Source organism: Lonchura striata, chromosome 1, assembly GCF_046129695.1.
Source record: "Lonchura striata isolate bLonStr1 chromosome 1, bLonStr1.mat, whole genome shotgun sequence".
Lineage (NCBI taxonomy): Eukaryota > Metazoa > Chordata > Aves > Passeriformes > Estrildidae > Lonchura > Lonchura striata.
In genome coordinates this window covers 19,404,174-19,428,026 of record NC_134603.1, presented here as the reverse complement: position 1 = coordinate 19,428,026, position 23,853 = coordinate 19,404,174, and the positions used below count along the sequence as shown (strand labels likewise).

At 36.6% G+C, this 23,853-nt stretch overlaps 1 protein-coding gene across 13 annotated transcripts in view; it reads left to right on the top strand.

Moving 5' to 3' along the window:
* Positions 1–540: 540 nt before the first annotated feature.
* LOC110479303 (uncharacterized) overlaps positions 541–23,853 on the top strand; it is a 79,887-nt gene continuing 56,574 nt past the window's right edge. For 2 of the 13 annotated variants that reach the window (XR_013339778.1, XR_013339772.1), the window contains exons 1-3: positions 548–813; positions 15,770–15,816; positions 16,317–16,353. Coding sequence is in view for 1 of the 13 variants with exons in the window: in XM_077782482.1 (XP_077638608.1) it covers positions 15,779–15,816 (38 nt within the window). In the remaining 12 variants the exon portion in view is untranslated. Of the gene's footprint in view, positions 814–15,769; positions 15,817–16,316; positions 16,354–16,724; positions 17,618–23,853 lie in introns of those variants that run through there. The other 11 variants (XR_013339770.1, XR_013339779.1, XR_013339777.1 and 8 more) reach the window with 10 other exon arrangements.

The window sequence follows — 23,853 nt, the reverse complement described above, 5'->3', positions numbered from 1 at the left end:
ACTACTTAAATTTTCCAAAATAGAAAGTGCCATGCAGAGTGTCTTTTCTGTTAAACATAATCTTGCTGCTTGTATTAGATCATCTGCAAAGATTTTACTTTGGGCAGAGAGAAGCTCACTCGCTGAACTGATCTTTGACACCACATTCCTCTGTTAAGAAATCTTGTGCTTAGCACTTCTACAGAACTGGGAGAGTATAAGCTTTATCAAATACTGAAAAATCCTCGCCTTAGATTGAAACCTCATATTCTTCCCTTTGTACTTGAGAACTCCGTACAATTTTCTATGCAAGAACGATATTTCAAGCCAGGAAATTTTAAAGCAATTACAACAATTATGTTCATCACTAGACCCTGTCTGACAAATGAGTGTGACTGCAGTGACCTCCTCAATTTCCCCAGATGCTCTTTCTCACCACCAGTGCCATTAATCAAAGATGTGACGCACATATCTCTGTACAAAACTGGAAATGAGTCAGCCACTGTAGATCTATGTGACTTCTTGCAGATGCTCAAGCACCACTGAGTCGTGACTTGAGCAACCAACTGCTTCAAAGCTGCACAGTGTTTGAAGTATTCTTTCCCAGAAAAAAACCAGCAGCAACCTTGTTCCTAGTTTAGTTCTATTACATAACACAATGTGCTGCGTGCCACATATCTATGCTGCACATAGGTACTGCAAGGATGGAAATATGAATATGTGATTTCACCCTTCCTTTTCCTACTATTTCCAGCTAAGACTATCATATATGCATGTTTTATACATCTCTGACCATGAGCATTTCAAGCTTTCAGTGACCTGAATCTCACTGTGGTAAGTTTTTATCTTTCAGCATTTTCAATAAAAGCAGATATGTTGTTAATAAAGAAATTGAACAACTGGTCTTTATGGTTATAGCTCATAAAGACTGTAATTAATTCAGTGGTCATTAATAATTAATTCACTGGTCAGAAATTTTAATGTAAAAAGTGTTATTGGATGTTAAAATGTTATTCTCAGCCAGCTTTAGCAATCTAACAGTTAAGCTGAAGGTCCAAGATGGGCATTCAGGATCCCTCCACAATCAAAGGTGAGACATTCTGTAGAAATTCTGTGATGAGCCAGTCACTAATTCTACCTATTTTAAAATTAAAATAAATGCTCTTGGATTTGGTTCTTTCTGTTGATTTGCTTTATCAATTAGCTACTCAATTTTTGGATAAGTAAAATTAGTTGCCATGAATCATAATTTTAAAATTGTGGAATACTCAGCAAAGGATATTCTTAAAAAAGGAATTTGCCTTGTTTCAGTTACTTCTGCCAAGATTTCCCCATTAAATATATTTAATATTTAATATAAAACAGCCTTAGACAGATAGCAAAACAGTGGGTTTAAAAAGCCTGCTGGCAAAAAATTGTTCTTTTTTACTCAGTGAACAGACATTTCCCAGTTGAGAGTAGCCCTGCATTAAACATCAAATATGTATTTCTGCTCTGAAAAAAAAGAGTAGTACTATTCACTTCACATGTTTCAATGATCTATCTAATGGCAAAGACAGTAAATGTTTAATTTATTGTTACTTAGATTGACAGGAAACACAGATCTTCAAGGCTCACTGAGGATATACAGTGTCCAGTCTATCCTTTCACTGAAGTGACTGAAAATATTGGTCTTTCTTCTCAATATATTTCTTTGCAAATAGATTTGTTCAAATCTGTATGTGTTTTTAGTTATCTTTTGTTATCTTCCTGCCTGAACCTATGCAAACCAAAAATAAATCATCTGTATAATGTATAATCACATGGAAAACAAGAGCTAAGATTGCCTTAACTATTGCCAATGCAATAACAGCCATGTTAATTAAGAGTCTGTTCACCCATAGTATTTGTTTTAGTGCTTTAGCAATGCTGCAGTAAATATTACTACTGGAATCAATGTAAAAATAATCAATTTTTTTAAACCTTGATGGAAAAACTATCCTTAAACAAACTTAACTGTGTCTTTAAGATTACTGACTGGTCAGTAAAACCTGATTCTCCACACAGTAATAAAAGCATTATTTTCTAACCACAGACCAAAGACATGTAATGATATATAGGAAAGGATATGTTCTGTTTTTAAGAAAGGGCAAAGCAAATAGAACACATGAAACACAGAGTAGCATAAGGAGGATGTGCTAGAGAACATTGATTTGTTTAGTGAGTTCAAGTCTCCTAGGCTATCTTAACTAAGACACCATCTTGTCATACAATGAATAAAGTAATTCAGGTGACAAATATAAGGAAAGCTCCTTAGCCACTTACACTCTAGAACAAGGCTTTCCATAGAAATAGCAGCTGGGAGCTAACAATGTCACCCATTAAAGTTTGATCTAGTTAAATTTATGGAGAGGCATCTATGAGACAGCTGTTTGAAATAGCAGGGGACATTATTTAATGACTCTGCTAACCAGTGCTACTTGTACTTATCTTTTGAAAACATTTCCTTACTTCCATGTGTTAGGTATTTTGTGTTTCAAAAAGGTTAGTAAAGAATGACTACCTTGTTATTTGCAGGGAATTCTTTTATTCCATGGCATGAAATTTTACCAACTTAAGATCCAAACTAACACAACATACTGTTATTAAAATATACTCCATATCTAATACTTCTTATGAATACGATAGCAGTCAGGGTGCATTCCACAGCCTCCATTTTATCTACTGTATTTTTTGTTTGTTTTCATTTTTGCCAAATGCTTTAATCCAAAAATTAGAATTTACTTTTTAGTATTTCTGAGAGTTATCAAGTTTATATTTTCTTCCTTTCTTACACAAGACCAACAAGATCTTTAGGGATTCTCTTATCTTTCAGGAACATGAGCATGTCCCTACTTCCCAGCATGACCATATTTCCTATTCTTATGTCTTGTTTTCCACTGTTTAATGGGATACTAATTGGATTTGAATACTGTTCCTTAAGTTTAACTAGAATTATATTCATAAGATATTTGAAAAATCTATCTCATGGTTAACTCCAAAAAAAATTGCATAAGTTCACAAGTTTTAGGTATAATATCATTCAGGTTTGTTGCTCAAGTGTCAATGGCAGAGCAGTTGTAATTTGAGCAGCCACATGTGAAAATACCTTCATCTCATATAAGTCACATCCCATACTATTAACAAGTTGTCTTTTTTATTCTGTTGGGGGTTTTCTTTCCCCAGAAGAAATAGCTATTATACAAGAGGCAGTTTACCAAGAAATTTACCTGAGATATTTGCAGTCATTCTTTTGCATGGCATGCTGTCTGGAAGTCTAACAACTAATAAGTTATATGTACAATAATCCTTGTTCAATCATAAAGCACTTTTGGTTGTTTCTTTTTTATTCTTCTTTATAGGACAGTGCAGTTTGATCCACTGGGGTTTTTTTGAGCTGTGCTTCCAGTTGCTCAGATGCAGATACCTTGCTTGAGCATGGACAAGTCCCTGTTGTTCCACTTTCCTTTTCACTCACATTAAAAATGTGGGACCCACTGGGTGCCTTAAATCACTGAAGGAAAGACTTGAGGTATGGGCCCAGGCCAGCAATGAGGTTTGTAGCTAACCAAAGTGAAATGGTAAACAAAACCCAACTTGGTCTCTTCCTACCCCTAGTCTCTGTCAGGAATTTGCAGTAGCTCTGGAGGTGATAACTGAAAGCCCTGGAAGTGCAAAAGAACTTTATTTTGATTTTTTGGCAAGGGTAAAATATATGCGCTGTTTTATACCCAATTCTTCATACTGTGTTCCTTAAATTAAAAACATAGCATATACTGCTCTTTTACTTAAATAACTATGTTCTGAATATGTTCATCTACTCTAGAAAAATAAGTTCCATTTTTTTTCAGAAATAAAATATTACAATTAGATATTAGATTTATATAATTAGACTACAGAAAACACAATCCAGAGGAATGGTGCTACATATTTTAACATCAAAGATTTGCAGATCTTTCCCATTGACCTTCTCTTTAATTACTTTGTCCTTTGGTAATAAAGTTAGCAGGAACTTTTTACTGCAGGATATTTGTACAAGATTAAAAATATCCCCAGGAATTTACACACTGTCAAGAGTAAATTAATACTCTCATGCTCTTGCTGGAACTAGAAGCTTGGTAACTGAGTCAAACATTAGTCTATAATATTCTGACTTTCAGTAAAAACTTTCAAATGGAAGTAGTATGCTTCAAGAGTGCTTCAGATTATAGTATTTCTTGACTTCAATGAAACACAGAGAAATGTAGGGGATGTGGAGATAATGCATGTATGCATAATACATAGTTGCATCTCTTGCTTTCTCTGGCCAGAGACCATACAACACATATAGAAAGAATACTCTCCCCATTCCCACCCCCAATATATATAAGTGAAAGGTATATATAGTAATGAGAATAAATACACTGTTAAAATAAACTAAAATACATTAATATAAGAAGAAATTAGGTGGGATTTAAAATTAATTCTTTGCAGTATCTTTACCACTGTATGTTAGAATCCAGGACAGTGTTACCTTGGTTGCCCAGTAAAGTAGTCTGTCAGCTAGAACTGCCTTACTTTCTTGGGATCCAAACATTTTAGTCATTACTCTCACACACATTTCTCATCCAAAACTTTCCAGTGATTCTGCTGTAGGTGGAGCACTTGCAAGGTCCTGTGTGAATAGTTGTAGTGAGGAATGGCGATGATCCATTCAACAGCAATCAATGAGTTGTCTCTTTAGTGTAGCATCCTCAAGAACAGAGAATTTCTCCATGGGAAATGAGAGACATTGGGGTGTTGACAATGCTAGTGAAAGGGTTTAGTGTACACATTGCAGGAACCCACCCTGGTCATCAGCCTGGGGACAGTAAGCAAAAGCATTTGGACACCTCTCAACAAGCAGTTTGGATTCATAAGATCAAGCAAAGTCACCCTAAACAAGAGCTGCCAGTTTATGGACTGAGCTACCCAGGAAAAGTGAGATTATTTTGCTCCCAGATGAAGGCTACGATCTCTTACTTTCTACTCATCAGTTTCTAGAACTCACTAAAATATGACAAGAGAATATAATGGAGTTGAAGGGTGGAAGTGTAGGTTCAGTTCTCAAACTGAGAAAATCTTAATCGTCACAGCTTAAGTTTGGCTGCCATTTTTATGGCCTCTAAAGAAAAAACTGTTTGCTATTTATTCTGCACTGTTCCTTTTTCATGTGTCGTACAAGCTACCAGAGAGACAAAAAATTTTGTTTTGGTAACTAGTTGGACTAAGACACTAAAAACGTGGGTTCTGTTTGGGGTTATTTTTTTGTGGCAGTGGGCATACCCATATCACAAGGCACAAATGAGTGGGCTGTACTCAGTTTTAGCTGTGATTTTTCTGTAATTTCTGCACTTCTTAGTATTTAACTGTGAACAGCAGTATCCTTTAAATGTGTTGTATATAACACTGTCCATAGTTTCAAGAATAGATGGAATGTTTTTTTGTAGGCTTTATTTTTTTGTGTCCAATTTTCTGTCACCAATTAATGAGATTTAAATTTTGTATCAATAGTAAATGAGGAAAACTAAAAAATTGCTTAATCATGTTGCTATTTTGATTAGCAATAGCAAATTCTCAGAAATACCAGTAATATTAAATACAACACAAGCTTGGGAAGTATAGTTCATGTTGAGAATACTGCTATTTTCATTATATGAGACACAGCTGTTTTTTTGTAAAAAATCTGCAGTGCCCTGACATTGTATTAATGCAATGATTTATGATGAGCTTTGCTTAAGATATTGAAGTTCAATACTCTTTAGGAATGGTAAACAATAGATATAAGGTGGTTGATATTGGTGTTTAATTTTTAAAAGCACAGGAAGACAGAAGGACAATATTGTGTTTAATAGATCAACCTGTAACACAGGAGACTGGAGCTGAATTCTAGTGTTAGTTATTGTCTGTATTGGATTCCTAGCAGGGCTGACAGTACTTCCTTTTTCCAGCCCTCCTCCTTCTTACACCCATTCCAACTGCAAGCTCTCAAGAAAGGAAATAGTTTCTTGCTGTTTGTGTGAAAATTATATGGTTTGTAACACAACTTTGATCTAGCCTGGTCCCCTTGACACTAATATGTCACAAGAAATGTAATAGTCTTGATATTGAGTTTAGTATTTACAGTGTTAACAGTGATTATGTCTACTGCACTATTACCTGCAACATCCTTGTCCTTTCTCTGAGATCCTCCTATAGGTCTTGGCAGGAACTTTTTCCATTTGCCAGGTCTCATGAACTGACCCAGAATTCAGGCTGCAGTGAGAGGATGCCGGGCAAGCATTGCCTGTGCTGCTTTGGGTATCACCACAGTATAAACTGTAAGAATTTTACCCAGGTTAATTCTCACCTTTTGGTTTGCTTTTTGATACTTGAATTAGCTACTCTATATCTGTTGCAGGGTCTAAGTTCCTCTGAACTGAGTCCCTGAAAAGTCAGGGATTATTGCAAGTATTTCTGATCCAAGATGGGAATAGAAATCAGAGAACAGTGGTATTCAGTTCAAAAGTAATTCCACAAGGACAATGAAAGCAAACTTTTATCATCTGAAAATTGCTTTAGGGATGGTAAAATATTAGAAATCAGATGGTTAGACCTTAGTGCAGTGAAAGTCTGCAGTTTTACAGAACAATAGCTTTCCAAGAAACGTGGTCTGACTGAAGGCAGACTCTCTCCTGTGAATTGATACCACATTAGCTCGTGGAATGTAACACACTCAGCTGAGATAACAGCATATTTTCAGAATATTTCTCACACAGGGAATGAGTCAAAGGTTCTTTAAGTCAATGGCATGTTCCCTTTCTAAAAGTATGCATTATTAAATCAGTAGAACTGAATTAATGGTCAGACCTAAGTGAAATATTAAATGTAGATTGACATTAAATCTATGGTTCCTCCCCTTGGTAAATTGCAAAGTTCTTAATTCTAACTTAATATTGCTTCTTCTTTAATAATAGTATTCTAAGCAATTTATAAATTTCAACACTGGAACCTCTTGATATGAAACGCAAACTTCTATTGGGTGAACTGATAAATTGCCACAGATAAATTTAGTCCATGAAATTATCCAAGTTACTAGATGAAGAAATTTTCTTTATGTGGGTCAAAGGTGTATTTACAAGGAGAAAAGCGGGCAAAAAGAGATACATAACTACCCAAAGGAACCTTTTCCTTCCCATTTAACCAGGTCATGGCTGCTGTGAGTCACAGACAGTAGGTCTATGTGAGTTACTTGGTGTACCTCAAGGTTCCTTTGGTTCACAAATTTGTTCTGCATCTATACTAAAGGAGCCACAAGGTACACTCTGAGGTGAACATTGATGTGCTTAAAACACATTCCTTTCTCATGGGTTCAAGGCCAAAATTGCACCCTGAGGAGGAATGAATAAAACATCAGGAGTGTTCAAGTGGATCTTCAGATAGTAGAAAAGAAGTTTCTGTCTCTTTCTACCTCAATGAGATGTTCTTCTTAAGGATAGCCGTGCACATTTATTCCCTTAGTTTGATCTTTCTCACTATGCTCTATTCCCTAATTAGCCAAACTATATGAAGTAGAAGTTCAGAGGGGAGCTACCAAATGGAATCATTAAAGTTATTTTAGAACTTTTTTTCACAAGATTAAAAAAGTAAGAGAAAACACTAACTTTGGTTCAAAGCATAGATAATGTATTTAAGGGCTATAGAATAATTTATACTTGCTGCAGAAGACTGGACTGAAATATTAAAAAAATCAATATTGGTAAAAAATAAAACTTCAAAGGAAATGTGAAAACTCTGTAACAGGTACTCTGGTTTTGCAGCATTCACAATGTAAATAGCAATAACTTTTCTCTGCATGAACCTGGGATTTTAAATAAAAACCCAGATAAAAGTACTGGTAAAAACTTAACTATAGCTACTAGAAAAAATAACTGGTTTTGGAATTTTTTTTTTCTCAAAAGAATGTTTACGATGAAAGTGAGGAATATTTTAAAGTGAAGGAAGGTTTTTATTTTAATAATTAAATTTATCTTCTTCCATATTTCACAAGCAAACCCTCAGGCATGTTTGCAACTTTCTCAGATCATGACTTTCATGTTGTGGGGAAAAAATCATGCCAATACTCTTTCATATCTTGTATAGCTCTAGGTATAAGCAGCTACATTTCCCTACAAATTCATCATGTGTAAGACTTCCTATGGATTATACTGAAACTCTTAAAAGTGGCAGAAAAAAACCCAATTCTGTGGTAGGAATACATGAATAAGATTTCCTACCATGATTATGTCACAATGTTATGACATTTGACTCTGATGGCAGAAAAAGTGTGAATTCACACTGCTGTTACACTGACCTGAACACTTCCTTACTTTGGAATTGCAGGAAAATGAACTTGCATACATACTCTGTTTCTATATTACATTGCTTCAGGTATTGGAGAATGGACAATGTCTCGAGAGAACAGACATAAATTTGTTGCAGAAGCTTCATTTTCTTAAGTAATTTTCATAGTCTTTCTTTTTCAGTTCATATTTCAGTAACAGCAGACATCCAGAAAAGCAGAGCAGTGAGTGCAGCTGGAGTCAAAGTAATAATTTCTCCCAATTTTGAGAGCTACTGAAAGAGTTGTGAAACTAAAACCTTTACTCTTGTTGTGTTGCTGAGGGAGAAATACCCGAAGCACCTGTCAAGCACTCAGCCTTCACAAGCCTCAAATCACTAAGTTTTAAAGATTAATTGTTTTGATACTCCTCAATGGGTAATGTCCAACCTTGTACTTAGAGAATTAGTAGCTCTGTCTTATAAATCCTATTCATAAGTATTACTGGCTTGAAACTGAAAATCTTAGAATAAAAAGCAATCTACAAAAACATAAAACCACTCATGCAATTAGGCATCAATCAGCTGAGATGGATGGTTCAAACAGTTCTGTCAGAGCCTATGAAATCCACCTCCCAGCACCTGAAAGAGGGTATTAATCACAGCAATCAGAACCACAGCAGCAGTGATCTCCAAGCAATGGAAATCCCTGCTCAATGAAACCTCTGGCTGCAGCTGGCCAATAACAGTGCAACAATAAAACCACCACACAAAAAATACTGAAGGCAGGTGTGAAAGTGGCATCAACAGCAAAAAACTTTAGGACAGATGTATGTATCTCATCATAGAAGAGCAATAAACTGAAGTATGAAAGACTTTCCCATCTTCTTCTTTAGATATTTCTACAGAGAATATCTGAAGGAAAGCAAACAAAACCAGAACTGAAAGCCAGAATTTTTAAATCCAGATATTAGGTCTTACATCACTTTAAAATTTTTTTTAAATAAAAAATTGCTGAAATTAGTTCAGCTAAATTGTGAGGGCAGCTGCTAAAAATATGCTGGAAAATGCACTGTTCTATGTGCTTATTATCATATTCCTATGGAGCTCTTTTTGTGCCATTATTTCTTCCTACTTCCATCATAACAATACTATTCAAAAAAGCAAATAGAAATCTTCACACCAGTGGGTAGGAAAAGATGTACCAGGAGAATTTTTTTTCAACTATGCGGACTCTAATTCACATGGAGACAATCCAGACATATGTGGCTAACACCTCGGGATATGTAATTTACATTACAAGTAATGCTTTGACAAGCATCCAAAACCACAAAAAAAGATTTTAATGAAGGACAGTATCAATTTGCCTCTAGCATATCTCTAATTTGAGTATAACTTGGACTGTCTTGTGGGAATTCTGCTTGTTTGGATAAAATCTGAATTTATCTTGCCTGCATAAAGATATTGCTTAAAGGAAAAACAGCTGCATTATATAATATCAAACAGCTTAACGACTACATCTAATTATATAAAAGACTAAACTACTGGAAGCAATGAAAACATTTATTGGATTATGAACATGAAAGCAAATGGAAGCAGCAAGTTTAACATAGACTGTGCTATAAATGCCCTTGAAAAATCTATGTCCTTGCCTTTCCAATAACAAGCTATGTTTTATAGGTCATAATGTAAACCATACTTGGAATAAAGCTCCCTGGGTGAAGTTATTAGAATTGCCTCTAGAAACTGTTATGGCCTTTAACAGCAGCATTGAACATTTATGGGGGAAAAAAACCCACAAACAAACAAACAAACAAACAACAACAACAACAACAACAACAAAAAAGCCTGTGCAATTGGACTTTCTTTTCTTCCAAGCACAGAAAGGAAATGTTGCCTCAGTTTCCTGAAATACAACCCGAAATCCCAAAATCTTCAACTTGTCACAAGAGAGATTAGAAAATTAGTCTTTACAAAATGAAATCTGAATCATAAAGAGTCAACACCTCAGACATGAAGATTGAACCAAACTATCAAGCGGATTGAATTTTTCCCCAGACTAAGCATTGCACTTTCATGATGGGAGATGCAGCCATCTTCAATTCAGCAGCTGTTGCAATGTGGGCAGAAATACCTCAGGAAATAATAGAGAATGAAAGCCTGAAGGCTTGCAGTACCTGACAATTCAGAAGAGCCTTAATTCAAAGAGAAGTATAGCTGAAAAAAGAGGAAAGATGAAAATTATTTCTTTTCTTATTCCTTTTCATCTTCAATTCTCCTTTCTTAGAATTTCTTCTGCCAACAAAACCTTGTAAATATGTGCTAATATGTGACTCATGACTAGTAATTGCTGGAATTGGAGTTTGATGCAGGATGATTTACTGTATGGTGGCTTTCAGGGGATGTCCTTTAGAGACAGTGAAAGATGGTCACCATTGGACACCATAAGCTGATATATCAGCTGATACTGACACAGGAGTATGCCTTGTGGTCAGGATGCTATCCAGAGGGACCTGGACAAGCTCAGGAATTGGGGTCATGGTAACCTCCTCAGGCCCAGCAAAGCCAAGTGCAGGGTGCTTCACCTGTGTTGGGGCAACCTCTGGTATTGTGAGTTACAGACTGATGGATAAACAGATTTAGAGCAGCCCTGCTGAGAAGGATGTGAGGGTGATGGTGGGTGAGAGACTGGTGGTTGGACATGACCCAGCCAGCAATGGTCACTCACTGCCCAGAAAGCCAAACATGTCCTGGGCTGCATCCAGAGCAGCGTGGGCAGCAGGGTGAGGGAGGGGATTCTGCCCCTCTGCTCTGCTCTGGTGAGAGCCCACTCAGAGTGCTGCAACCAGGTCTGGGAGCCCCAACACAGGACAGACCTGTTTGAATGGGTCCATAGGAGAGCCATGAAGATTATCAGAGGGCTGGAACATCTCACCTGTGAGGAAAGGCTGAGAGAATTTGAGATATTCATCTTGGACAAGGGAAGGGTCTGAAGGAACCTTATTGTGGCCTTTCAGTCTTAAAGGGAGCCTAGGAAAGATGGTGATATAGACTTAGCAGGATGTGCTGTGATAGGACAAGTCATTAAGGTTTAAACTGAAGAAGTATTAATTTAGATTATCTGTAAGGAAGAAGTGTAGAGGGTTTTTTTCACAATGGAGGTGGTAAAGCACTGGCATGGGTTGCCAGAGATGTGGTAGAAGATAAGAATATTCCAGGTTGGGTGAGTTTGGTCTCTGACCAAACTGAATCTAGTTGAAGATGTCCCTGCTCATTGCAGGGGGGTTGGAGTAAATGACTTTATATGTTCCTTCCAACACATCTTAGGATTCTGCATGAAAACATACAGGAATTTGGGGAAAAAGGGCAACAAACATAAATTGAAAGTTAAATATTTTTTATTATTTTATTCTATTATGACCATTCATTCTATATAATTTTTCTAGAATTTTTTATTACTGGCATTTAGGGCCATGAAGATTTTATTAAAAGCACTTGCAGGCTGCACTGGTTCAGTTAATTTCTGTATATTCTTCATGGGTGGTCCCAACAGTTAGTTGATCATTGATCAGTGTAGTCTGTGCATACCCCATACATTTCCTTTGCTATATTCCTTTCACAGCAGCCATTCCTTCCTGCACAAGTTCATAAGTTTGTGAGAAGAAGCTCTGAGCTTACTTGTTTGCCTGAAGTAACTTGCATTATATTATCACACAGTGTAAAGGGCATCTGAGGCTATGCTCACACTGGGCAGCAAAGGGGCTCCTTCTTCTCCAGGCTCTTGACCCTGAGCACAGATTTGTGCCCAGGCACTTCAACACTAACCAAGCAGGACTTCAAGTTCCACTGTGTGCCTGTGCTCAAAGAACTGTTTAGGCATCATCTGCTCTGATGGCTGAGTGTACTGCGATCTACATGGCTTGTATGCTAGGCTGCATCATTAAAAAGTTTATATTTATCTCTGTATTGTACTCTCATTATGTGTAATATGAAAGAAAAAATGAAGAAGTATAACTATTCTGACAGATAGCTACTTTGCCAGTGAAGAATTTGCTCTATCAAGTGATCTAAACATTTATTTAATTTGACAGCAGTTATTGTCAGCTATTTCAGAGATAAACCTCTAGAATGATGTGTGCAGGGACAAATATCTTCTTTGTTCTAGAAAGTAATTTTTTAATGGATTTAAGGATATTGTCTTTGTAGGTGAGTTTGGAGAAAGAGCATAATGTTACAGTAACTGTGACAGCTGAATGTAGCTGAGGACTGGTGTCTTGTAATTATTAAGTTAGGATATTGATTTATTCCTTTTAAAATTTTAACAAAAGCTGTTTCTGTTTGTTCTGTGGCAGTAAGTTTCACAGGCTAATTGTGAACATATGACTATGCTGATATGTGCACTATTTACATGCAGTCTAATAAATATGTTTCCTTTATATATTCCTTTGTTTCTATATTATAAAAGATAAATAGCACTGTTTAATTAACATTGTTTTTTAGGATTAAGTAAATGCAGGGGTTTTACTCTTCATTTTACTTTCTTCAGTACTAGTTAATTTACTAATTGCAAATTAATAAAAAATGTAATGGCAATTTTTAATTCTGTGTATAACATCCTAAGAAACCAATTTAAGGCAAATCAGAACTGTTTAAAAGCTGACATGACAATGTATTCATTCAATTTTATGCTCCTAATATGATGTCCACTTCAGGCAAACTGTTTCTAATTCCATTGTTTAGGTGAAAACAGTGAAATTTTAATCACTAATTATCCCAGGTGACTGTAAAAAGGGAAACATGAACTTATCTTAAAAAGGGTAGAAAGGAACTACTGGGAACTACTGACCTGTCAGACTCACTTCTATGTTTGGGGAGATCATGGAAAAGATCCTCCTAGCAGCTCTGCTAAGGCTCACAGAGAACAGGGAGGTGACTGGAGAGAGCCAGCACGGCTTCACCGAGGGCAAGCCTTGACTGGCCAGCCCAGTGACCATCTGTGATGAAGTGACTGCATCAGTGGACAAGGGAAGGGCTACAGATGTCATTTATCTGTACTTCTGTAAAGCTTTTGTAAATGCCCCCAACATCTCACCCTTTAAACAGGAGAATGGGATTTGATGTGTGTACTGTTAGATGGATAAGGAAATGGTTGGACAGCCACATCCAGAGGCAGTGGTCAACAGCTCGGAGTCCCAATGGATACCAGTGACAACTGGTATCCCTCAGCAGTCAATATTGGGACAGTGCTATTGAATATCTTTATTAATGGCACAGACAAAAGGATTCAGTGCACCCTCAGCAAATTTGCAGGAGACAGCAAGCTGACACACCTGTGGGTGACAAACCTGAAGGATGGAATCCATCCAGGGGGATTTGGACAAGAATGAGAAGCAGCCCATGGGAATCTCAGGAGGTTTAATAATAAGTGCTGGTGCTGCACATGAGTTAAGGAAACCACTGGTGTCAATCCAGGCTGGGGGATGAACAGATTAAGAACAACCCTGCTGAGTGGGATCTGGGGGCGCTGGTGGATGAGAGGTTGGACATGACCCAGCAATGTGCACTTGCAACCCAAAAAGCCAAATGTGTCCTGGGCTGCATCAAAAGCAACTTGGGCAGCAGGTTGAGGGAGGGGATTCTGCTCTTCTACTCCATTCTCACATCTGGAGACCCCAGCTGCAGTGCTTCAGCCATCTCTGGGGTCCCCAACACAGGAAGCACATTGACCTGTTGGAGTGAGTCCCAGGGAGGGACATCAATTTGATTAGAGGGATTAAGCACCTCTCCTATGAGGAAAGAGTAAGAGAATTGGAGTTTTTCAGCCTGGAAAAGAAGGTTTTGGGGTGACCTTATTGAGGCCTTCCAGTATCTGAGGGGAGCTCGCAAGGAAGATGAAGAGAGACTTTTTACAAGGGCCCGTAGTGAGAGGACAAATGGGAATGGCTTCAAAGTGAAAGGGAGTTGGTTTAGATTAGATATTAGGAAGAATTTTTTATTGTGAGGATGGTGAGGAACTGGAACATATTGATGGAACAGAGAAGTTCTGTATGCCCCATACCTGAAAGTGTGCAAGGCCAGGCTGGATGGAGCTCTAAGCAACCTGGTCCAGTGGGTAGTACCTCTGTCCATGGCAAGGGGGCTGGAACTAGATGACCTTTAGGGCCCCTTCCAAACAAAGATATTCTATCATTCTGTTATTCTATGATTCTAGTAACCACCAAAAATATAAAAGCAGACTGTTTCCAAAACAGTGCAAAAACTTCTGATTTTCATGTTATTTTAGTAACTAACTATATGTGATATTCTTTCAGCTATTTTAGATACTGCAAAAATATAAAAGCAAACTGTTCCCAAACCAGAGCGAGGATTTCTCCTCCAGTAAGGATTTTCCACCTGTTTCTATCATGAAATAAGTCAGAAAATAATTGATTAACCAATGTGATATAAATTGGGACTGAATCAAAGAGAAAAATTCTGCAAGAAATATGTCTGTGCATCCAGAAGGAAGTAATTACACAAATGCAATTGAACAATTTCCTGAACCAGTCAGAATTTTGCAGCTTATCTTTAATTTGTTTTGCTTTCGCTACTAACTATTGTATTTCAAAGTAGGAGATGACATGTTGTTATCTCAAATTCCCTCAAACAAGCTTCTAAATTGGGATACACTGGTTTCTCCTAACAGGAATCCATTTGGTCTAATTGATCTATGACTCAGTGAACTTTACATCGACACTGAAAATACAGAATATTCATGACCTTGTCTATAAGCATAGCAAGAGGAGGTACAGAACAGTACCTCTTGTAAACAGTGTTTACAAATCAATTGGACAACTAATAATATAATGTTGTTTTTCCTCTTTCTTCTTGGTGCTTATTCCTGATAAGTTTTCTGTTAAACCCTAATGTCTTGCCAAGGAAACTTAGAAATAAAGCAACAAATATCAACCACTAAAATAAGGTGAACAAAAATGGCAAGAAGTTTAAGGTGCATTTTATTCTTTTCTTAAACATTTGTTTCAAAGCAAAATTACTTAGTGTTTATGCAAAAATTTAGCCTCAGCATATACTATGAAAATAGTTATTCCTGTTTGTTTCTCCTGAAATTGAAAACAATATTTATGTTACAGGATGTGATTATTTCAACAAATATGCTCTCTATCTAAATGGAAAGATCCTTCCTTTTTTTCACAAAACAGATGCATAAAAATTTACCTCAAAAAGATTTAATATTTAATATTTTCTCATTTTGCTTTACTTTCCACAGTCAGTGTAGGAAATACTGCACAGTTGTACATACCTAATACAAACTCTGGCCTTCCAGTTATGTAAGGCAAGACTTTAATTATATTGTCATAGTATCTGCATTAAAGAGTATGTTTAACTCTGGTTTTGAGATCTGGAGGATGTACTTCAAGCATTTAATTAAAGACGTCTTATTGCAATTTTTATTTAGGAAAGGAAGATGAAGAAATTAGCCACAAGAGAAAAAAGCCCTGGAAGGTAAGGGTCTCTGTATCTCATAATTAAATGTTTTCAAATATCACAAGTGAGTTCACAAAAGGGATCATAATATAGCACAGAATAATAGAATGGTCAGGGTTGGAAGGGACCAGCCAGTCATTCAGTCCAATGCCCCTGCCAAGGTAGGTCACCTAGAGCAGGTAACACAGGAATGTGTCCAGGTGCGTTTGTAATGTCTTCAGAGAGGGAGACTCTACCACCACCCTGGACAGCCTGTTCCAGTGCTCTGCCACCCTCAGTGTAAATTTCTTCTTCATGTAGAGATGAAATTATTGTGTTTTATTTTACAGTCATTGCTCTGTGTCCTGTCCCTGGGCACCAAGATAAGAGTCTGACACCATCCTCTTGTCAGCCACCTTTGAGATATTTATGTGCATTAATGTTATCTCCTCTCAGTCTTCTCTTCTCAAGACTAAGCAGGCCCAACAAGGCTTGCTTTTGTATTAAATTTTAATTGAATTATAACTTTGAACTTACAGGAAATTAATATCTGGTTGGAATTATACAAAGGAAGAGGTAAGATCTAAATGTTAACTTTTAATTAATTTCCTCATTTAAGATCACCCTAAATTTAAGAGAAATGTGATTATTCAAAAGTTAAGGCATATATAAACTTCCTGATATCTCAGTTTTGGAAAAGAACTTCACACAGATTTCTTTAATGCTTTGTAATTTATGGTGCATTTCCAACTTTCTACAGTGATAATTTCTGATAACTTTGAACAAAGTTTTGGATAAGTTTGAGTTATTTTTAACCTGTGAAATTGGCTTAATGGTACACACAGAGGCTGCAGCAATGTTGTGCTGCTCCAGCATCCTGGGGAATTCTGAGATGTTCTGAAAAAGGGTCTGTGAATAACTGATGACTATTCATTGCATCCTTACAGGTGTATGCTTAAGAAAGACTCACAAAGATGCACTGAAGCAAAGACAGAGGAAGAATACACAATTCATGTCTTTGATACTCATCTTTTGGGAGCTCCCTGATATTCAGATTTTGCATCTCACAGCCCTGTGCAAGAACCTCTAGCACCAAAGCTCTGAGGGGTTTGCAGGGCCATGCAGCCATGTGGACACAAAGATGTGTGGGGGAATGACTGCCTTACAAGCACTTGCCAGGGAGCTGCAGGGAAGGGTGGGATCCCTGAGGGTGTCCAACACCATGCCAAGGGTCCAAGGCAGTTCAGCTTCCTTAGTTGCTCACAGGCTGGGCATGTGTGGAAAGCCCCACTGTGGGGTACTCACCCTGGGGTCGGTGCCTTCTGCAGAGCTGATGTTCTGCACGCTGTGGAGAAAGCAACACCTGCTTTGGGCTCACACTGCCTTGCCATGGGATGCACTGCACCAACTGAGTCAGCAACAGTAATGGCAATGACCAGAGCAGCTGCACTTGCTGCAGTCAGTCTCAGATGTGGGATGGAGAAGCCATCTGCTAATGCAAGTCTCTTGGAAGCAAAGTCTGAATACATTTCATAGTGGCATCTAGCAGAATATCTGCCCTGTCATGACCTCTCGTGCTTCCTAGCAAATCTCTGTAAAAAGAGCTCCAGCCTATAGTAAACTATCTTAGGAGACAAGACAGATGCTTTAAAGAACAGCTATTTGCCACTAGTTTATGCTGACCCCCCAACTAGTTTATGCTGACATATTTTAAATGCAGGGACAGCTCATACTGCTTTAGCTACTGCTTCTCTGACTATGCTGGAGAAAAAAGCCTAACCATAGACAACTTTCTGCAATGTGCTAAGTATTGATTTTTGAAGAGTATCTGGAAGCATAAAAAAAAAAAAAAAAAAAAAAAAAAAAAAAAAGAAAGAAAGAAAATTTACTTCATTTACTGTGAAACCTGTGTTTCAAGTCACAAACCTTTTGGTTTCCAGTAGCAAGACCACACTAACCAAAACTACCCTGGTAGGCTGGAACTAGCGGCAGAGAAGAAAGATCTATCTTCTTCTCACTAACAGGAGACATCCTGGTATATAAATAATAAAATAGGGAAAATAGCAATGTTGCTACTCAGGTACAAAATACTTCCATTAATAAATGGGGATATTAATCTACTTTATATGAACCAAAGAAATCAATATCATACGTGGCTTGTTCCAGGGGCCTGCACAGATTTTGCATGAAGTGAGCTGGTTATTAAACATGCTGAAACTGAAATGAGTCGGTGTTAAATAATTCTCTAATTCATCTTGCCTTGTTTCAGTGACAAACTCCATCTTAAACAGTTAAGTGATTACAAGTTTGAAATTAAGTTCCAGGATGAATAATTAAACAGAAACTCTGACATCTGCAAGAAATCAAATTCCCTACTCTAGAAACATTTAGAGTAATAGATACAGGAGTAGATTGGTAACACATTTCTGATTAAATTTAGTCTGTGTAGAATGGCTCCTCATATATTTCAGTCAACAATACACTGAAGTAATTTGTATGTTTTTCATAATTTGGTTTCCCATTAGCAAATAATAAGATAAAAGTCTCCAAAATACATTTGAATTTGAAAATTAGGTAAATTTGTCTGCTTCCCTGGGGAAAAAAAATATAATAATTTAAAACTGAAATGTATCTTTGGTGAGGTATGTGCTTACTGTGGATCTTTTTACTTGATGAACAAGTTGAGAAACTTGTTAGAAAGAAATGTTTGCATATTTGCTTTATAGACAAAAGTTTCAGTTTAGGAGAAACTTTCTTTTCCTCATGACAAAACTCAAATCATCGACACACAGAAGTTTAAATAAATCAGAGGAAAGGTCAATGAGTTACATGTTATGATGGCATTAAACCAAATGTAAAATTTTAGCCAAATCTCTACTTCCTATTACCATAAAATGGAAAATCTAAAACCTTAGAAATTACTCAGAAATTCTGTCATTCCAACTACATTTCTTTGAGGTACTATCTGTAGAAATCTATCCTTTTGCTCCAGCAATTTTAGAGTCTGTGCAGAATGTCAGGATGAAGGTCTCTTTCCCAACCTTAAAAGCCTGTAAGCCACAAAACATCCCAGAATGCCAGGTACTAGATGTTTGGGATGGTGTCTGTGGCTGGAAATGCTCTGTATCATTTCTTAAAGCCGAGTATTGTATGTTTGTAGCACTAGGTCAACTCAATTTGTGATGTCATTAAAATATATCCAGTAATTTCTCCTGTGCATTATTATAGATTTAGCATTAGTCAAGAAAAAGAAGCAACTGTTTTCATTGGCTTTGCATGGGAGCTGTATATGATGAATGAAATACAATAGAAAAAACCATCATAAGGGTATGAGTAGAGCATGTTTCTGGTAATCATATGTTTATTGTCTTATGTGCTTTCATGAAACATATGCCAGATCTGGAAGACGAGAATTTTGTGTAACATATTAGATAAGACTTAAACACTGAAAAAATATTGACTCATGTCAAAATTATACAACATCTTGAAAGCATAAAGTAGAATGCCATTTATCAAAAAAGGGTTGCAAATCTCCAGTAACTCCCAGTGACTACATACTTATCTCAAAGAGAACAGTGACAGAGGTGATACAGAACCATTATATCCAGGAAAACTTAAATGTGAATACCTGCAATGCAGACAGTCTAGGAAGCAGCAGTGTGAGCAGATAATCAGGGCAAAAAACACTGGAGACTACAAACTAATCTACACTTCAAGCCAAAATGGCTCACAGGGTTAGAGAGGTTAAAGCACTTTAGTTTTACAGCCAAAAATGCATGAGAGACTGGTATTAAAAATATAACATTAGCCAGCTCTTGCTTGTTAAACTGATGAGTCTCACCCCTTCAATACAGGCTTCAAAATGAGACCAACAAAAAAATTATTATGCACTTCCATGACACTGAAAGACCAGGTTGTACCAACTAATGTACCAGTTTGTAAAAAAGCTGTAAAAGGCTGTTATTACACTTAGACATTGGAGACACTTGAGCAACATCTGTTTCCCGAATTCTGTAATCAACAAAGTACTAGAACAACCTAGATATTTATAAAAATTCCAGGAATTGCCGCAGAAGGAATTAAGATACAACAATTAAGATTTGCACTAAAAATGCATCTCTCTCAATGATCCTGCTGTGTCCTCTTCAAGTCTTCAAGCAACTTTCCAGCTCTCAAGCTTCTCATATAAAGCAAAATTTTTCCTAAAACAAATAAGATAAATGGAAGTAAACTGTCAAAGCCAGAAAACTCATGATTCACAGATACATCTCATACCTCTGGAAAAGCAACCTTTCTGTCTTGTATCTCTAACAAGTCAACACTAACACTCTCTTGTTTTTTGCTACATAACATCCTATGCTGTAGGATAGGATAATAATTTCCCTCTCTAGAAAGACTTCTTCAGAAGCAGGACTTTAAAGCTTTCTTTCTGCAGGCTCCAGAAGAAGTCACTCACAATATCTCTCTGTACCTTAATACCATTTTCAGCTAATCCATTAATGATTGACATGATTCAATTTTTTAGCGCAAACAAGGGATAATCTGATTCAATTTGCAACTAACATCTCAGCAAGTAAAGAAGCACTGACTTGTTAGAGGGACTGCAGAAGTGAACTCTCTAACTGGTGCCTTAATCCTGTAAATGTGAAGGCAAGCTCAGGTGGCTAGCTGTGTTTACCTATCACAGAGGCATTAATCTTGCCCAGTTTAGACAATCTGGAGTTTGATAAACTAGCACAAACTCATGTGTGACATTAAATGTACCATCCATAATCATAAAAAAATAAAAAAAAAACAGTCTAAGAATTTACCCTTACACTGTAGTCAGAGGCCGATGAGTTTATTGCACTTATTTTAGAAACAGTAAGAACTCACAAAGCCCCTACAGTTCCTGTCCTCTGGGGAAACCACATTTATCTTCTGATTGAACACAAGATGGCAGAGCTTCCCAGTGGAACTAGCACAACTCTTAGAAAATTTGGCTTATACCTCCTTTCCTATTTTAAAAGTTTGTCATCCACCCCTGCAATGGCTCATGGGAATGTCAGTGTCTTCTAGTGACCTACTGTGAAATCAGAATTTTGCTGCCATGTCTGACCATCTAAGATAAAGCAAATTGTTTTACAAGCCAAAATCTCACCTTCTCATCCATTTCAAACTCTGATATCCAACTCTGGATATCAGAGTTTCTCTCATCAACCCAACCAGCTGGAAATTTAGAATAAACAGCAAAAAAAGAGGAATTTTTCTAGTTTTTAATTTTTTTAAAAAATTTTTTTCAATCCACCTCTAAGATTCTGTTTTATTTATTTTAATTACGCAATATAATTTCTTTGGTTGCAATGCTACATAAACCTTTTGAGACAGCAGTAAGTTTGATCCAATTCCTAATGGTCTGATAAAAAGAAAGGCATCTTTTCTCAGTGAGCAGTTTGCTCATTTTAGAAACGCCACTGTGTGAAACAATGGGAGGATTAGTAATGTGGAACATTGTGAGAATGGAATATTACTATATCAGCCAAAGTATTGTGATAAAAGAAGTTGGATGATTCAGTCATAAAACCACATGGTGACAGTAATTTTACTTTAAGATGAGCAAATTTGTTCCATTCTCTGAACACCTACCACTCATTATTTCAGATGGATCATATTTAAATTTGATATATTTTAGAGTTAATTCCTTTGATTCCTGAAGACATTTTCCAAGAAGCCTAAGATGCCCCTGATTATACTTAGCTTTAGATGTCATTGGAGTAAAAAGATCACGTCATTGCAGATCCCTTTCAGGCAGAGGATGCAAAACTGATTATAAGAAAGAAAAGTATATTGCATAAGCAAATTTCCAAGATTATGCTCATTAAATTTGTCACTAAGATAATTTGTTACTCAGAGTTGAATGTGATCAAAATAAATTTTTTAATTAAAATGTATCAGATATTTCAAGCTAAAAAAAAGTGATACTATAAGAGAAAAATCTATTAACAGGTACAAGAATGATAGAGAAGAAAATATTATATCTTGATTCTTAAACTGTACTTCTCTACATGAAAATCATAATATGTAGAGCTTATTTTTACCATAAATTTTGAAAATAACTAATTACATAGAAAACAAAAAAAAATGTTGTACAACATATATACATTTTTATTACAAATTAATGGAAACACTTCACCACACTTAAGAATTTAAAAGATTACTCACTCGTCAATATTTACATGATATTACAAAAGGCAAAGAATGCCATTCACTATGACAAAGCAATTTTGATCAAAGGATGAATATTTTTATTTCTTTTGCATATCAATATTTTCTTATTCCTAACTTTCAAGTTAGCTTGTTGTTATAGCTGTCAAAATTTGAAAAAAGAATCTTATTTTGTTTTGATCTGACCTCTGAGCACAGATTATCGATAGGTAATGACAATGTGAATGTGGGAAAGCACTGGGTAATTCAGAAAGTTTGGTTTTGTGACCCTGGTACAGAGATTGAGAAATTGAGATGCAAATTCAAACCTTCCTAGAACCCTTTCAGTGAGGTGTGTGGATTAGATGGTGACCCTTCTTTGCTAAAGGCAAGATTTTACCACAGTAGAAATAGTTGGTCGTTTCTAACTGTGGGTGACAGTATCTTAGTGATCACCTTGTCCTTCTCTGTGACAGGAACTGGATTCAGACACTAAACAAGCAAAAAAGTGTTATAAATTTGCCTCCTACTTACAAATTCAAAGACTAAGTTCAATTCAGTAGTGTAAATGGGTAGTTTACATGCACTTTCTTTTTTTTCTCTCAATTTCTTTCTCTCATTTTATATATATTTTTCTTTTGTTTTTGTCTTTTTTTTTTTTTTTTTGAGGGGCATGGGTGAAAAAAACAATTATTTTAACCCAGTTTAGGATAATGTGAGTTAACTCTGCAGCAAAGCTTCAGACCCATAGCTGACTCATCTAGGAAAATAATTTTCCAGTAAAAGGAAGGAAATAGTACTGTGACTCTCCAGAAGCAATTACATCCAGAACAGAATTAATAAAATCAAAGTCATTACTTAATTAAATGAAGAAACTGTTTGTTTCAGTTTTTCTTAGCATGACTATATTTGATGGCAGTCTTTTCATCACTATTTCTCTGGCACGTAGGTGTGTCCACAAACATACTCAAAAAATAAATCCAGATAACATAGTCTGGGCAAAGGAAGCCATAGTTGTTTTATAAATATATTCTTATCATGTATCCAGAATATTTAATGGGAAATGTCATGTTTATGTAATTTATTTTAGCTACAATAAGAAAAAAAAAGTAGAGAAACTGCATGTGCTGGTTTTGTCTGGGGTAGAGTTAATTTTCTCCATAGCTGGTATTTGGTTATGTTTTGAATTTGTGTTGAAAACAGCCTTGTTAATTCAGGTATGTTTTCATTATTGCTGGGCCTTTCCTGCTTCTCACCCCTCCCAACCAGGCTGAGAGGGAGCACATTTGGGACAGCTGCCCAAGGGTTATCCCACACCATGGTGTGGTGCTCAGCAAATAAAGCTGGGGAAGAAGGAAGAGGAAAGAAGAAGGGTGTCACGGCTGTAATTTGTTTTCCCGAAGCACCCTTAAGGAGAATCCCTGCTTTCCTGAGGATGGCTGAGCAGCTGCCTGCCCATGGGGTGTGGTGAATTTGTGTTACTTTACCTGTTAAATTGTCCTTATCTCAACTTATGATTTTTTCACTTTTGCTCCTCTTATTCTCCACCAGGGAGAGGAGGGAAATTGAGGAAGTAAATGTGTGGGGCTTAGTAAACAGCTGGGGTTAAACCACAACACTGGGAAGCTCCATATCAACAAATGCAAAAAGCTTGTATATAGGACTGACATATTTAAAGATGTCTAACTTATTCCTCAGAATTTATACTTTCTTCACTTGAAAGTAAAACAAATAAATGAATGATTTCATAACTGTGGAATCCTGGAAACGGCCTGGTGAATAGACGAATACATTATTTTATTGGTGGGCTTAAGACACAAATAAGAACTTAAAGTGAGTTTCCATACTCATTAAAGCTAATTTCACGCCACAGTGCAGTCCATGTGCCAGCAA